This window comes from Harmonia axyridis, chromosome 1 (genome assembly GCF_914767665.1).
Source record: "Harmonia axyridis chromosome 1, icHarAxyr1.1, whole genome shotgun sequence".
In the NCBI taxonomy this organism is placed as follows: domain Eukaryota; kingdom Metazoa; phylum Arthropoda; class Insecta; order Coleoptera; family Coccinellidae; genus Harmonia; species Harmonia axyridis.
Window position 1 is genome coordinate 76621500 of NC_059501.1, and position 16788 is coordinate 76638287.

A 16788-nucleotide genomic window follows, 5' to 3' on the forward strand; every position below is an offset into this window, starting at 1 on the left:
AAGTCACCCTGTATATGGGGTCTTCAAGGTTGCAACAGACGTATAAATGAACGAGCGCTGAAAAGTTCAATTTTTTAAAATAGTTATTTGAAGGTTTGTGCACAATTTTATCTTGTAATTAACAATTTTCTTTTTTCAGATTTCAACTTATCAAACTCTTCACCAGATCTCGATGGCATTATGTATGTAAGTAAGTAGGAGAACATCGAAAATACATGTAATTCAAGTTTATGTGATTGGAAATCTAGTCTTGGATATTTGTTTCTGGATGGGCAACCAACATTTGAAATGAGTAACGATTTTTTGGGAGATTTTGAGTGAAGTTAACAGACGTATCAGAGATTCTATGTTGAACTTGAAGATTGATGTAAGTAATAGATATATTAATTTAAAAGCCACCTATAGTTAGCTAAAATTGAAAATAAATTATTCATAATTCTTCTATAAAAATACATTATATTGTGGACTGATGGACGATTGTCGAACTTGAGACCCCCTATAAAAAGGTCTACAGATTTTACACCTTCAATCCTTCGCCCCCGATCCGAAAATCCTCGATAACCCATTCCGAAACAAAAACAACCACCCTTACGATCGATCTTCCAACCGGACAACAGCATAAACCTCCCGTTCTTTTTCAAACTTCATCCGAAGGCACCCAGATGAGCATGTAATTCGCCAAATTTCGTTACAATGGAGCACTTCACAAACGAACTATGCCGTGCATTAACTAGAAAATACGCGATAGCGTTACGCCCGCAACCTATAGCCTCTATTCCACCCTCGAATAAGACCTATAGTTGCCCGACCGACCGTAGGGGGTTGCTGGGCAACAGGACCGCGCACGGGGGTTGGAGGCGGGACCTAACGCCGCGCCGGCCAATAGCGCGGCGTCAAATTAGAAGTAAAGGCAGCGCGTGTTGTTCCAGTGTAATGTATCGTCTAATGTTGCTGTAATGCCCGATATTATCGAGATAATACATTTCAAATCGTTTAGTTTATCAACGACCCGTTTCACACACGGTTGTCACCACTTCTCTCTTGCGCCACGGGCATGACAGCGCTCACGCACCATTGACACTTATACCGGGACTGTGATGTTTGATTGTTAAGACTTTGATATACCGAGTGATTTAAGTGATACCAACGTAACGAATATGAACATGTCGCATTTTGTGGAGGAACCGTCGAGCATGCTGCCGTCCAGGGAGTCTTACCAGTCGAGGTCTATGGACACCAAGATACACGAGAGCAAGGGTTCGTTTTGCATAGACGCGTTGTTGTCCAAGAACGACGCCGAGCGTCCGTTGAGTCCGACCACTTCAAGGAGTTTGTCTCCTTCGAATTCCACCAGGAGTCCTAGCCCGCCGATATCGCCGGGGAGTGAGGAGGTGCCGCAGACCGGGGGTTTCGTACCACGTCCGGGACTTTTGAATCATTTTCATCCGGCAGCGGCACCGGGGAATGGGGGTGGATTTTATGGGTATCATCTTCAGGGGCAGCCTGGGTCCACGTCCGGGTTCTATGGGATGGAGGGTCAGAAGGTCCAAGTGGGTGCTTCGCATGGTCAGTTGCATCCGATGCAGTTGGAATGGTTGATGGCTAGGACCGGCATGTATTTTCCTAATCCGAGGTTTCCAGATTTGAGCGGTAAGTCGTGAAACTAATGAATAGCACCAGCATTTTAGCGTCGAGTTGAGGGAAAAAAGACGCAGCACTAATTTTCATAAAATGAAAATATGTGAGATCTTTCCTATTTGAAATTGAACACCCTGTATATTATAGATTCTTTGTTTTTTCCGTTAGAACTTGAAAAACATTATAAATAAAATATATTTCATACAAGCCTTACTTCGAAAATATAGATGGTTTTTGTAATATTTAGCATGGCAGTTTTTTTTTCAATATTTGTCACTCGGAATTTTGATATTACAATGTTATATTGAGTCCTATAAAATTTTTGTTCGGTCGAATGCTTTACATGAATTACTCTCTTGAACGATATATCTAAAAAGGACCATTGATATACAGAGTATAGAAAACAGCTTGCCAAATTTTGTGAATGAAAATTTGCAGAATCTTTCCTATTTCAAATTGAATACCCTGAATATTATCCATTCATACTATGCATAAACGAAAGCTTCGTAAATTTGTAAATTTCAATAAATAGACCGATGTAATCCGAAATGGACAAATTTGAATGAAAAATATTACTATCATATAATTTCATGTTTCATGGCATGTATCTTTGTTGATTGAGCAATAATGTATTGATGGTTAATGCAAAAACACTTTCAAAAATATTACATGAATACGAATTTGAACAAGTGCGCAAACGCTTCTGGGTTCAAGTGGGTGCTCTTCTCGTTATTGAGCTTATTTTTTTTACAGCTCTTTAGCATTAATCTTAGACTTGTTATTGTGTCTGTCACAACTGGTAAAAATTTCCTGTATAACTCTGAAATATTTCTCTAGGAATAATCGTTATATTCTATCATCTATTATTACGTAGCATTTCATGTTTCAGTTCTCTAGTAGTTGTTTTTGAGCTCTTGTTCTCCGCGTTCTATCATTTTGTCACAATGTTTGTAATTTTCGAATTTTGAGCCAGATATGGTTTCAAAGGATAAAATTTGATGATGAATTCATCCTCAAATTCGGTTCTGTTCCATGATAACTTTCGAAAGGATATACCTAAATACTTAAAATTTTTGAAGTAGGTTGAATACCGCCGTTGAGTTCGTCAATGAGAAAATCTGACTAAGGGTTCCGTGAATGTGGCCTTTCGAAATATTATTTTGATGTTAATTTCAAAACAGCAGACTCGATCGAGATGAAAATTTAAATTCAGATGTATAGAATGAACATTTCAAACTTCGTTCAATGTTGGTCGTATAATCAGAACCAAAGAAAATTCAAGAAGAATGTCGAAAAAAAATTACCCAATATTTGCGTGCCCACAAAACCGACATAGTTGAGATTTAAGGTGGGTATATGAAATGACAATATCAAGCTTCGTGCTGATCAAAAATCAGAATCATGGAAAATTCAAGAAGATACTGGAAAAGAATGTAAACAATGTTTGGTGTCGGTTTGCATCACAGTATAGTAATTTGAACTTGAGAGTTCTTGAAAGTGATTGACAAATGTGTATTTCAAAAACACCGCAGTGTTCAAATAAAATACAATAATTGCACCATAAGCGAATATGAGGAAAGTTATCCTATTATAATTTTGTCCTCTGAATTTGCCACCTATACTCCATAATCTTTGAATAAACTAAACGATAACAATTACATAACAAACATCGAAACATTACTCGATGTAAAGCATCAGTACCTATAGAACTTTTTTCTATATGTTATCAGTGTTATCACATAGCATTTCATTTAGATTCGGATGTTATGAAACTACTAAAATATGTTTCGTCCAATTCTTCAATTTCTTTATTAAAAAATATTCTTTGATACGCTCATCATTTTGAATACTTTATGTTTCTTATCACTTATAGTTCTCCTTAATGTATGAGAAAAAAAGTCTTGCATTTTTTCATAGAATCAGATATTAAAATCAATCCTTAAACAACAATTATTCATATATCTTTTTAAGATATCTATATTAAGATATTGAACAGTATCATAGTATAAGTACTATGACAGTATGTACCTATGTATAGGTATAGGTAAGGTAACTATACAATAGATAAAATTATTTTGAACTATTCCCAAGTCTCAATTATATTCACCAATCACAAACGCTCAATTTTGAATTGAAAATGGTTTCTAGATGGAAAAACTGTATGACAGCACCTTTCCGCTGATGCCACCAAAAATAACAATACCCTTGATACCAAGTAACTATGATCTCATGAAATAGTTTTTTCAAATACCATTCGGGCATTTAATTTTTCCTGTAAAGAAAAACACAATGCAAAGTAATATTTTTTTAACGAAAAGCATTCGTGCAAGTGCACGTTGTTTCCACCAGCATTCATGGTAAAAATATTACTTAGCAGCAAGTTTATCGATGGCTCAATATGGTTCTGATTATGTCACTTTGCACAGACGGCGCTAGAAATGAATAGTTACTTCATATCAACTCCCAAAATTTCAAATCCTTCGGTTTCGTGGTCACGGAAAAAATGGGTAATTTTTTTGCTAATACCTCAGAGTAATAAACATGGATAGAGGGATCATATGTCATTTTCATTAAGCACATTTTGTCCCCTACATGACCTATCAAATTTTACATGAAGTGCGCGGAATTGAAAACATATCAGTGATACGATACTTCACTTAATTCGACAGTTTTTCCACAATGAATGCACTTCTTATGTCCCATAGTGAATCAACTTTTCATATTAACTCAAAATATATTAATAAATACCTAAATATATCAGAAATTCATAAAACAAACTTCAAGCGCGCCAAACGACGTGAAACAATATCCGATGACACTAGGAGAGCAAAAGTTGCCAAACCTTGGATTTCAGCAGGTAGATAGAGAAAATAATAAATATTTTGCTTATTATAAATTCGACAATTAGGAAAAATATCGGATTCCAAATATTCAAATTTGCATATTTAATCGGGAATCACTCAAATAAATATATTTCATTCAAAATAATATACATTCATAAAGATATAGTAAAATTGTGGATTTGAAAATATATCACAATCCGACAACGTAATCTAACCTTGTTGATGAGGACATGTAAAAATTGCGTATACTCCCTCTATCTATGTTTATTACTCTATGGGTAATTCTTATTGAATTTTCTATGGTTCATCTTAAGCGATCAACATAAAATTCTGCAAGATACTTGTAATTTTGCAAATGCAAACCCTTATATCGATCGAATCGATGTGACGAAATGATAGAGCGATCTATTCATCAGAGAACGAACACTCAACAATTGGTAACAAAAATCAACCAAAACTGCAGATGCAGAATTGCCAGCAGGTCACTATCAATCATCGATTATCCACAATTTAACGCCTTACGAAAATCCCACTTCAAGAATCACTCTTAAACTCCAAAAAAAAAACCGTGAAGAAAGCAATCTCGTAAAGTCAGTTATCGAACATCGGTGGTCCTCGACGTACAAAAGAAAATCTGAAGTGTGCTCTGGACGAACCGATATTTTCACAGCATCCAACGGACCGAAAAGGGGAACGTTATAAACCTCAAATCTATCCGAATCCTAAATTAGATGCGCCTCGGTACCAAAAAGATATTTGCGGCGAATTATTGCGTATTATGTCCCAAAAACGCGCAACTTCATTCATACGTCCCCTGCCTACTCCAAAAAGGCCACTTACACGACCGGAGGGAACAAGAAAAGATACACAAATCGACGTGTTACGCATTGTGGAGTTCTTAAAAAAATATACGCCGGCGTGAAATTGACGTTTATTGTTGGTATATACCGGGATTGACTTTGTCCGGTACAACACCTGGTCCTCTTTCACTGCGTGCAGATTCCCAAAGAACATTATCGGCATCGATCAAGCCAAATTTGTTGCTAGTTAGGCCGTTTAGAGAGTGAAATGGTCCCATTGAGTGGATTTTATGAATGGACACTTGACTTTCTGAATGGGCCATCCTTTCGAAGGCTGACTGGGCGGATAGTAGATTCTTGAAGTATAGTAAGCGTTTTGGGTACATAATGACTTTTGTGTTGGAGAAAGTGTGAATTGGTCTTTGGGCGAATTTGTTTTCTTGAACGAAAGATTGAAGTGGGATTTGGTCTTTTTATGATGAAGTCGAATAACTCGAGTACTTCTTTTTGAATTTATGACTCCTACAGTTGCAATTGATCTTAATCGTCTTCATGTAATGGATTTTATTTCATATTGTAATGTAGATTGATTATACAACTTGTTGAAGTAATGGAAATTATAGCCAACATTTGAAAATGACAAAGGCCATTATTTCAAGAAGAAGACAGCATTTTAATCAATATAATGCACTTTGCCTTCAATAAATGATTGGGTATTTTTATTTTTACATTTCTGTTCATTTCTTCTAGCACTGCTTCTCTTATATTCTTTATGAAATCTGTTTCCTGTTGTTCAATATTCATTATTTTTTCTTTACAAATCTTTATTTCATCCCCCAGTTTTTCCATCGTTTAATCAATTTTTTCTAATTCTTCTTGTGTTTGTTCAATTTTCAGTTCAGTATTATTTCTTCTTTCTATCATATTGTGAACTTCTATCTTCTCTCTTGTTTCACAAATTTTCATCTTTTACTTTTTTCTTCTTCGTTTGTTGGAAATTCTTCTTGTATTTCTTTTATCCTTGTATTGAACATTTTATTAAATTCCATCCATCTATCACAAGTTTCTCAACCATTTTAGTTATATTATTTCTTAATTGACTCTTCATTTGTTCCTTAATTTACTTCAATTTTTTTTCAAATTGTCTTCCAAATTTTTCGCATGATATGTTGATTGAACTTTCATATCCTCCTTAAAACTTTCATTGCATTCATTAAATCTAAAAGATTCGGTTCATTTCTATTTTCTTCAACAATTTCCAAATTTTCTCTTGCATTTTCTTCATCCCCTTCATCCTCCAATCTTCGTTTTACTTCTTGTTTCCATTTTTAAAATACATTGATGATACAATTTCAATAATTATGTATTAATATTTGATTTGAGTTTTTCAAAACAATGCTGTAATGGAAATATTAATAGCCCCACATTGGGCGCCAATTGTTATGGATCGTCTATAGTGTTTTATTTTCGAATAAATTATTCCATTCTTCAATCTTCACAAAAACTTCAAATTTTTATCCAGGAAATCGTCTTCTGTGGTAAAAACTTCTCTATATCTATGGAGCTCACCTTTAATCTTCAATCTGATAACTTTCAATATTCAATGACGTCCTCTATTTTTATATTTTTTGATTTGATATTTAATAAATTGATTCATGTGATGTTAACTGTACTACGTTTTATTACTGACTTGATTAAAAAAAATCTATAATAGTACCTACCTATTTGTATTTCTATAACAAGTTACGAGCGCCTATTCGATTTAATTGAAATTGGCGCTTGAAAATTCTTCAATTTACTAAAAAGAGTAGTATTCTCTTAGTGTATTCGACTGGCTGCACCAGTGCGAATTAATTCGAGTTAATTATGTAATAAACTTGACAAATATTCGGAATTAATTTGCACTGGTGCAGCCAGTCGAATACACTATAAGAAAATATTTTTATGTCAAAAATGTCTTGTTTTACTAACTGGTTTTGCGCCCCTACATGTAGAAAGTCCGGTATGCCGGTCCTAGCCTCATAATTAAGGAGATTATCGTATTTTTTCACTTGAAGCTTCTTACCGGCAGTCAGGTTATATTTTTTGTGTGGTAAAAAAGAGTTGCTTCTGTAATAATAAGCAGCGTTGTTCAGAAATGTATTAAAATATTCCGTGACGTGAACACAGAAGAAACTAAACGACGTGGAAGTGATGAATCTGTGTGTGAAATTCGCAGTGTTTTCTAGACGTTGAAAACCCTCATTAAGTAGGTAGATACTGTGACACTATTCCATTGAATTTACACCGTGTACCTAATATGTCAAAGTCGTGTTCCATCAATGAATTATTACGGTTAGATGGAGATTTGGCCGGTGACAAATATGAGTAGTTTGATCGATCGTCGGCGAATGTGTTTGTGGGTTGTTTGTTTGAAAATCCTTCGATTACTTGCACTTCCGTGTGTGCATAACTGAAGTTATGGAATTATTCTCTTTCCACCTTCTGACCTGCCATATAGTTATAGGTACTAATACATAATATCTACCTTTGGATGAATAAAATTGACGTTTTCATATGGTAGCAGATTGAATAGAATGGCATTCTAACATCGAATAGTGCCGATTTTATGAAAATCTCCGATTTTGCGATGAATATTGGATCTTAGGTAAGGTATCTTCCGGAAGCCAAAAAATATTTTTGAAAATTTATCGCTTAGAAACTTTAAGAAAAATATTGCTACCTCATGTTGTTTAAAAACATAAGAACAACATAGTGGCATTGTGATCACTCTTGAGATGGCCATCCTGAATAATTTTGGTTTATTGTCTGTATGTCGGTGTGTGTATCTGCAATCCCCAGATCTTTGTAATAGCCATAACTTCTACAATTCTCAATGAATTCTCATTAGTTTGTGAGATATTGTGTCGTGAGTGTAGCTACTTTTGTTATTTGAAAAAAGATGAAAACAAAATTTTTGCGTGCTGAAAAAAATATTGCTTTTTGAAGGAAAAAAATACAGTTGAAGCAGAATCTTGGCTTGATGAAGAGTTTTCGGGGTCTGCACCAGGAAAATCGACCATCATTGATTGGTATGCTAAGTTTAAACGTGGTGAAATGAGCAGCGAAGATGGCGAACGCAGTGGATGCCCAAAAGAGGCTTTGACCGTAAAGTTGATCGAGACATTGTGAAGATATCATCTGAACGTGTACATCATATCATTCACGAATAATTGTACATGAGAAAGCTGTGTGCAAAATGGGTGCCACGTGAGCTTACAATCGATCAAAGGCAACAACGTGTTAATGATTTTGAGCAGTGTTTGAAGCTGTTTATGTGCAATAAACCTACATTTTTGCGTCGATATGTTACAATGGATGAAACATGGCTTCGTCATTTCACACCGGAGTTCAATCGACAGGCAGCTGAGTGGACTGCACACGATGAACCGAATCCAAAGCGAGGAAAACACAACAGTCAGCTGGCAAGGTTATGGCATTAGTATTCTGGGATGCGCAAGGTATAATATTCATTGATTACCTCCAAAAGGGCCAGACCATCAACAGCCATTATTATATAGCGTTATTGGGTCGTTTAAATGATGAAATCGTTAAAAAACGGCCCCATTTGAAGAAAAAAAGTGGATGTTTCTTCAAGACAATGCACCGTATCACAAACCAATGAAAACAATGGCAAAATTTCTTGAATTGGGCTTCGAATTGCTTCTGCATCCACCATATTCGACAGATCTGGCCTCCAGCGACTTTTTCCTGTTCTCAAACCTCAAAAGAATACTCGCTGGAAAGAAATTTAACGCCAATGAAGAAGTGATAGCTGAAACTGAGACCTATTTTGAAGCGAAAGATAAATCGTATTACAAAAATGGTATCGAAAAGTTGAAAGATCGCTATAATCGCTGTATCACTCTCGAAGCCAACTATGTTGAATAATAAAATCGAATTTTCCCAAAAAAATGTGTTTTACTATGGTAGACCGAGCACTCTTCAATTAAACATCAAACTAGCTTAAAACATTGAACATTTAACAGTATGTAACTAGTTTCGAATGCAAAATCGTAAAATAAGATGAATGTATAAATATCGGCTTTCAAAAGCGAAGGTAGTGTTGATCTTCGCCTTTGTGAAATGATTTTATTCCTCTTTGAATGAGGGTATTAGAGAATTTTGTTTATATTGCTTGATCTGTCATGTAAAAGTGGTTCGGAGATTTGTATCTCAGGAAAGGTTGACACACGCAGCGAAGCGGAACAATCTTATGTTGTTTTTAAGAATCAAGGTTGAAATATGAAAAATTGACCAACAAACTGGGCCGAATTGCCGCCTCTAAAAAAAGGGGCGCGCAGATTGTTAATTATGTGAAAATTGCAATGTTTGCATCTTCGATATACATCTCTGATCAACTTCACAACGAAAAACAAATTCCGAACGAAGTAAAATTAGTCAAACTAACGCGATATTTTTCCGCTCCGAAAAACTCCCCGGAATCAGCCTGTAAACAGGGAGAAACACGAACCCTCGGAAAGTCCCGTCCTCATCCTGTGTTTTGATTCGATTAGCGCTCATCAAGAGCGTTCTGCGTTATTTTTCCGGTGCCCGCTCTGATTTTGCAACGAACTGTAATTTGCATCATCATGGCATTGTTTTCAGTTTAAAATACATATCAGGACTTACGCCCTCCGCGGAAATACAAACAGTTGCGCACCCTGGACTAGACAACAATGATTGTGAAACACGCAAAATTTAAATATGGATCAAGTGTGTAGAATAGAGAATGAGAGGTTTCTGGAGATGAAAATATTTATTTGTTTTACTAGGCAGCAAAGTAGTAGATTGACTGCCGCGGCTGATAGTTTAGGAATTCAGCCAAGGCAGTCAATCTACTTTGTTGCCGAGTGAAACATATTATTTTTTTTCGATTGTTTATAATGATATATGTAGGATATTGTATTTGCAAATTATTACAATTCCAGCAATATTTTTTTCCCCTGAGGATTTTTGAAAACCCATGAAATATCTCACAGTTTTTTGGAAAAAATATATTTACATTATAGAAAGTGATAGCGACTTAGATGTACTCACTCCTCCAGAAATAAGGGAGGTGGCAAAAAATATTGATTGTCAGAAAATGTCAAATGTTTTATTCGTATTGAGAATAATAATTTTGCTACCTAGGCAGGAAAAGTAATACTTTGCTATCAATCGGGGAAAAAATAATTTTTCCAAACTGACTAATTTTCGCATTTTGAGTTTGAAGGTTTGGTTTTATTGGTGAAAAATTTGAGGTCATAATCAATTCTGTCGTTCTGGTCTCAGAGTACACCATAACTGTTGAACGGAATCTGCTTACTATTTCTAGGTTGTAGGTAGAGGAATATCTCGATTTAGTTTATTTTGATAGTTATAGTTATATCCATAAAAATACAGTAGTTATTGTCCAAAACCTTCAATATTAATATATTTTTATAATTATTTGATCAACTACTTTATTGTCGATTGAGATATTCAAATTTTTGAGATCAAATAATAATTGCTAAATTAATAAACGAAATGATAACAAGATTTTCTGTCAATCTCGACTTTTGAATCCATTTGAAACTCATCAATAAATTTGAAAACGCAAAGGTGTCTCGTTTTGAATGAATAATTAATTTTTGTATGGAATTACATAGTCAAATATTGAGAGTACCGAGGCTTTAAATTAAAAATATGAAACACATTTGCTTAATTGCTGCTTAAAACTTCTAAAAGGTTTTCCAATAAGAGGTTTCATATTTTGCTATTGAGAAAAAAACGAATAGTTTTAAAGATAAATCAATGGATGTTTATTTCATTGTGAAGAGGAAGTTACGGTTGCAGCGACATTGCTGATGATCGACCGCCTTGAGTTCTGGCCTTAAAAACCTTAAGATCTAGGTCTTTATGCAAAATGTCATTTGTGGAATGCCCAATTCTCGACGAGAAATCGACAAATATGGGTTTTTGTAATCACTTCTTGGGCGAAGCACTAATGTCACAGTATGCAAGCTGCCTAGATAACGGGTAATTTAAAATGAAATTCAGTTAGGTATTTGAAAACCCTTTAGTTCTTAAAGTCGGTAAAACGGATTTACCGGCTTTAAGTCTGGTTATTTGCTGAATTTTTCCAACTATGAGACTTAGATGACGAAAAATTTGATGAAAGAATATTTTTTCTTGGGTTGTAATTTTGGATACTTTTAATTTATTATTTTTTTTTCTGTTGATATAATAATAAAAAATAAATTGATGATAATAACTGGGTATTTAAGGTACATCAAGCGACAAAAACTCCATCGCCAAAACGACACCACCCCCGAAAAAACACCGTAGCATACCGACTAATCAAGCTCCCCCCACCACCCCATAAAAAATCACCAACCTCCCTCACCTTCCAACAACCCCCTCGACGTCGACCCTCCCCCAACCCCTCTATCTCGTCCGCCCCCGTCATTAGAGCGACAATCGACGTAGGACGCAGAGCGCCGCGACGCAGCTCCCATCTTCCTCGAATTAGGCCCGTTTGTTTCGAGACTCGACGTCCTTCCTTCCGTACGTCCCACTCCCCGCCGTTGGCGCTGCCCCCGCAATTAGCTAACTCGATTTGGGAGATCCCTTTCGCAGCCGACTAGATCTCCTCGGCAATGTGTTGTCGATGTTTTGTTCCGGGCCCCGGATCCCGAAGCCGCCGGCTAACCGGATTACCTCTCGCGAACTTCATACTCTTTGTTTTCCGACGGCGACGCCATCCGCTTACGGAATTGCTAATTTGAGATAAAGCTGTAGTCGTTAGTGAAATCGATATTTCCTCTTGCCGAGGTTTCGACTGACGCGCTTCGCCAACCAAGAGGTCATGTCCGCACGGAGACGCTTCTCGGAGTTGGTTGATGGGCTAGGTTCGGTTCGCCTCCGAAAACAATGATTAGAAGATACGAACTTAGTTTAATGGCGTCATACACTGATTTGCTTCCAAGAGATGTCTTACAGTTAATCTTGTAGTGTGTGGGAAACTTTAGGTATTGGGATTTGGTTGATTTCAATGCAAACCTCGGGGGTTTTGAACTGATAGTAGAGCTGTGAGAGAGTTTTGGTTGAGGTGTTTTCTCGACAACAAGAAGAGGAATTCCTCCTCAATTGATTCGATACAGCTGCAACATACAATATTGCTAATTTGAGATAAAGCTGTAGTCGTTAGTGAAATCGATATTTCCTTGCCGAGGTTTCGACTGACGCGCTTTGCCATCCAAGAGGTCATGTCCGCACGGAGACGCTTCGGAGCTGGTTGATGTTGGGTACGCCTCTGAAAACAATGATTATATGAGACGATTTTAGTTTAAAGGCGTCGTACACTAACGATTTGCTTCCAAGAGATGTCTTACAGTTAATCTGTGTGGGAAAATTTAGGTATTGGGGTTTGATTGGTTTCAATGCGAATTTTGTTGGTTTTAAACTAATGGTAAAGCTATGAGAGACTCTTCGATGAGTTGTGTTCTCAACAACAAGAAGAGGAATTGCTACTTGAACTGATTCAATAGAGCTGCAACATAAGGCATTGATAATTTGAGATGAAGCTGTAGTTGTATGAATGAGAATAATAGATCCTAAGTAACAGCGGAAATTGAACGAATACTTCAACTTCAACATAAGTAGTTGCGCGTCGCTCGAGTTCAGGCGGAGACACAGAACTGATGTGCAGGATGTCGAGCAGGATGTTCAATACCTTCTCTTTCAGTTCTAGAATATAAAAAAAATAATGAATTAATGCGGATGTTAATTATCCGAAGAAATATGGTGAATTGAATCTTGTCAATATTCATCAATTTCATGATTCTTGTCTTGTCCAAACAGTAATGTACGTTGGATATCTCATACTAGACGTCCTATCTTCTTCACCATCGTTCACCAATTCCCATAATAGAAAATTATTTGATCCTAGTCCAGCAGCCCTACCTGATCAAATAGAAGTCACGAAGTAAAAGGCAAAACGCTCAAAAAAAATGAACCTTCTTGTTCGACGTACAAGGAAAAAATACTGCCTGTGTGTCAAACCAAACCATTACCTTCAGTACTTCTTATCACAATTTTAGAATTAAAATCTACCTAAGATGAGCTTTAAATTATTGAAAAATCGAAGAAATCACCGGACGTTAACTTCAAATACCTTAATGAAATCGCTATCGTAGAATATTTTACGAAATCTGTTAGCAGGCTGCCCTACAGAATATTCTGTAGGAATAGTAGTCAGAGGTAGTAATTGATCAAAATTTCAAAGAAATTGAACAAAAGATGAAGACACGCCTGACTATCATGCAAGCATCGTAAATTCCCATCCAGAATAGATATTCGTAACTGAAGACTAATCTATTCTAAAGATAAACTATTCTAAACGTTGCTATCGATGACAAGCCATCAGCGGAAGCACATAATGTGGTCGATAGGACAGCAAGCCAAAAGTTCTAATTCGACGGTAAACTCTTGGCGATTGTTCTTTTACTCGAAAATTGGTCCTCAATGCCATCAAAAAAAATTATGACTAAGATCTCATTCGTTTGTCTTGGTCGTCCACTTCCTTGTCTACGATGTTCTAGTAGATCCTCTTTATGGTTGATAACATCTACTTCAGAGGATTGTTTATTGTTAAGATGATTAGTAATTTCTCTAAATCAAAAAACACCTGCGACTTCTGTCGAATTCACTCATTTATCTATTATTTTCACGTTGTCGCACTATAGTCATAATCTCAGACTCAAAACGGAACGAAAGACATAAAACAAAAGAATTTTAACCGAAACAATACCGAAATCGACTTGAAATTTCAAGAAATATATCAAATAATATCGATTGTAACAACAAATAAAACGTCAAATTTTAGTACCTCAACTTTTTAAACCTTTTACTATTTGAAAAGTTCTGCCAATTTTAACCAAAAAAATTGGTATTGCATTTTTGATGTCTCAGAGTGATAGATAGATACTTAATACGAAAAATGAACATAACAATTTCAAATTATTGAATTGACTCTGTCTTTAAAGAAGGAGGCCTGCTTCTGATTTTTTTTTCAATTTAAATAGTCCTTGTTGATTGATGAAATATGAGTTAAATTTGAAAATTAATTAAATAAAAAAGCATCCAAAAGAAAAATAAATCATACAAAACTGTACGGAATAAGTGGAGGTTCAATTAATTTAGTAACTAAATTAACATAAAGACACACGTACGTTTCGTAATTTTTGTATTTTACAACTTTTCCTCATCAGAGTCTTAAAATTAAAAAAACTGAATTTATAAATTTACAGCTTGTATATTAATTTCACCAACTCGCAGTTGGCACTGTAGGTTAACTGAAAGAAACTGTTTGTCTGGTACGGATTTACAGACATAGCAATATCAACAAGAAGTCATAGATCTTTTCTCTTACTCTTCTGTGAAATGGGTAGACAAATCGATTTTATAATCGAAATAACAATTTTAGAGAGTTTAATTTTATCTTTTGGTTCAAGTTGACTGTAATCAATAAATGATTACTTTAAATTATAAAGGTCAAATGAGTCTACTTAATGGAGGCAACTTAATATAAACATTAAATTATATAAATATTATATTCATATTTTTTAATTCTATAAATTACAATTGTTTCCCTTCAGAATAGCTTCTCCAGCGAAAAATTCATAGCCAAACAATTTCAATTTCCCGAATTAAAAATTATCAATATTGTCATTTAATTTTCAATTCCGATTTCAACGTATACTTTATGAATCAATAAGTAGTATTTAAATCGAAATAAAAAATATTCTGTAGCAGACCTTCTTGACAAATATCTTCTAACGTAACTAAAGTAGGAACTATAAAACGTAAAACGCGCACCAGATGACGTGGCGATCAATCCCCGCTTTCGCAATTCGGCTAATCCAGCTTCCATTTGTCTTAAATAGTTGGCATATATACAGTTGGCAGTTTATTCGATTATTCATGGTTGTGGAAAGTGTCTGCCCGACGATTTGTCAGCATATTGCGCATAAAACCTGCTGTGGCCAAAGGGGCCGTATGTTTGCACGGTATTTATCAGTGCCGGGGACCGCCGGTGATTGCGCGCCATTGTCATGATAATTTAATATCCTAATACGTTTAACTACACCCTAATTTCGCCCTCGCCGCTTTGAGCCCCGAGCCTGATCCGAGATGACGGCGCCAGAGAGGTACCGGCCCGAATATCGGTTTGGGGATCGATGGATGAACTCCAGTCCTGGAGAGCTTTGATGAAACTAAAGGATGTTTTTTTTAGAGATATAGAACTTTAAATTGCAATAAAACAACGATAGATTATTCGATTGACATGAATTTTATTCATCCGCAAGATAATCTTGTGGCATTACATTTTAAATATGATTTCTGGCATATGACCGCCACGGCTGGCTCGGATGTAGTCCAATCTGGACGGCCAATTTTCGATGACTTTTTCCAACATTTGTGGCCGTATATCGGCAATAACACGGCGAATGTTGTCTTCCAAATGGTCAAGGGTTTGTGGCTTATCCGCATAGACCAATGACTTTACATAGCCCCACAGAAAGTAGTCTAGCGGTGTTAAATCACAAGATCTTGGAGGCCAATTCACAGGTCCAAAACGTGAAATTAGTCGGTCACCAAACGTGTCTTTCAATAAATCGATTGTGGCACGAGCTGTGTGACATGTTGCGCCGTCTTGTTGGAACCACAGCTCCTGGACATCATGGTTGTTCAATTCAGGAATGAAAAAGGTAGTAATCATAACTCTATAGCGATCACCATTGACTGTAACGTTCTGACCATCATTATTTTGAAGAAGTACGAACCAATGATTCCACCAGCCCATAAAGCGCACCAAACAGTAAGTTTTTCTGGATGTAACGGTGTTTCGACATACACTTGAGGATTAGCTTCACTCCAAATGCGGCAGTTTTGTTTGTTGACGTAGCCATTCAACCAGAAGTGCGCTTCATCGCTAAACAAAATAAAATGGACGTAGTGCGCGATACGTATTATGCACAGAACCATTATTTTCGAAATAAAATTGCACTATTTGCAAGCGTTGTTCAGGCGTGAGTCATGATATTCATGATGAATTGCCAAACCAAACTGAGAATAAATCACTTGACAGCTGTCAAATCGATCGCCATCTTGAACAGTAATGCCAACTTAAAGTTATATACCTCAAAAAAAACACCCGTTATAAATTATGAGAATATACATAGGCGTTTTTTTCCAAATCTCGAGGTTTTATTGTAAAAAACTGCTTATACATTTATGATTCAAAGTATTGTCCATCGCTGGACACTACTCTCTCCCATCTTTAGGGCAGCGTAAGTTTTTTTCGAAATTTTTCATATATACAGTTGGATGGTCAGAAATGTATTTTCATTAGTTTAATTAAGTCATTTTCTGCTGAAAATTACAAGCATTTCGGCAAAATTTTCCTTGAAAACAAACGTACGAAAAAACAACTTCTCCTAATT

The 16788-nt window shown here is 35.9% G+C and overlaps 1 protein-coding gene across 1 annotated transcript in view; it reads left to right on the forward strand.

Moving 5' to 3' along the window:
* Positions 1 to 850: 850 nt before the first annotated feature.
* The window catches only part of LOC123676444 (motor neuron and pancreas homeobox protein 1-like), a 39797-nt gene continuing 23859 nt past the window's right edge, over positions 851 to 16788 (forward strand). Inside the window, exon 1 of the mRNA XM_045612327.1 lies at positions 851 to 1650. Within this exon, the coding sequence (XP_045468283.1) occupies positions 1158 to 1650 (493 nt within the window). The 5' untranslated portion in view covers positions 851 to 1157. The remainder of the gene's footprint in view (positions 1651 to 16788) is intronic.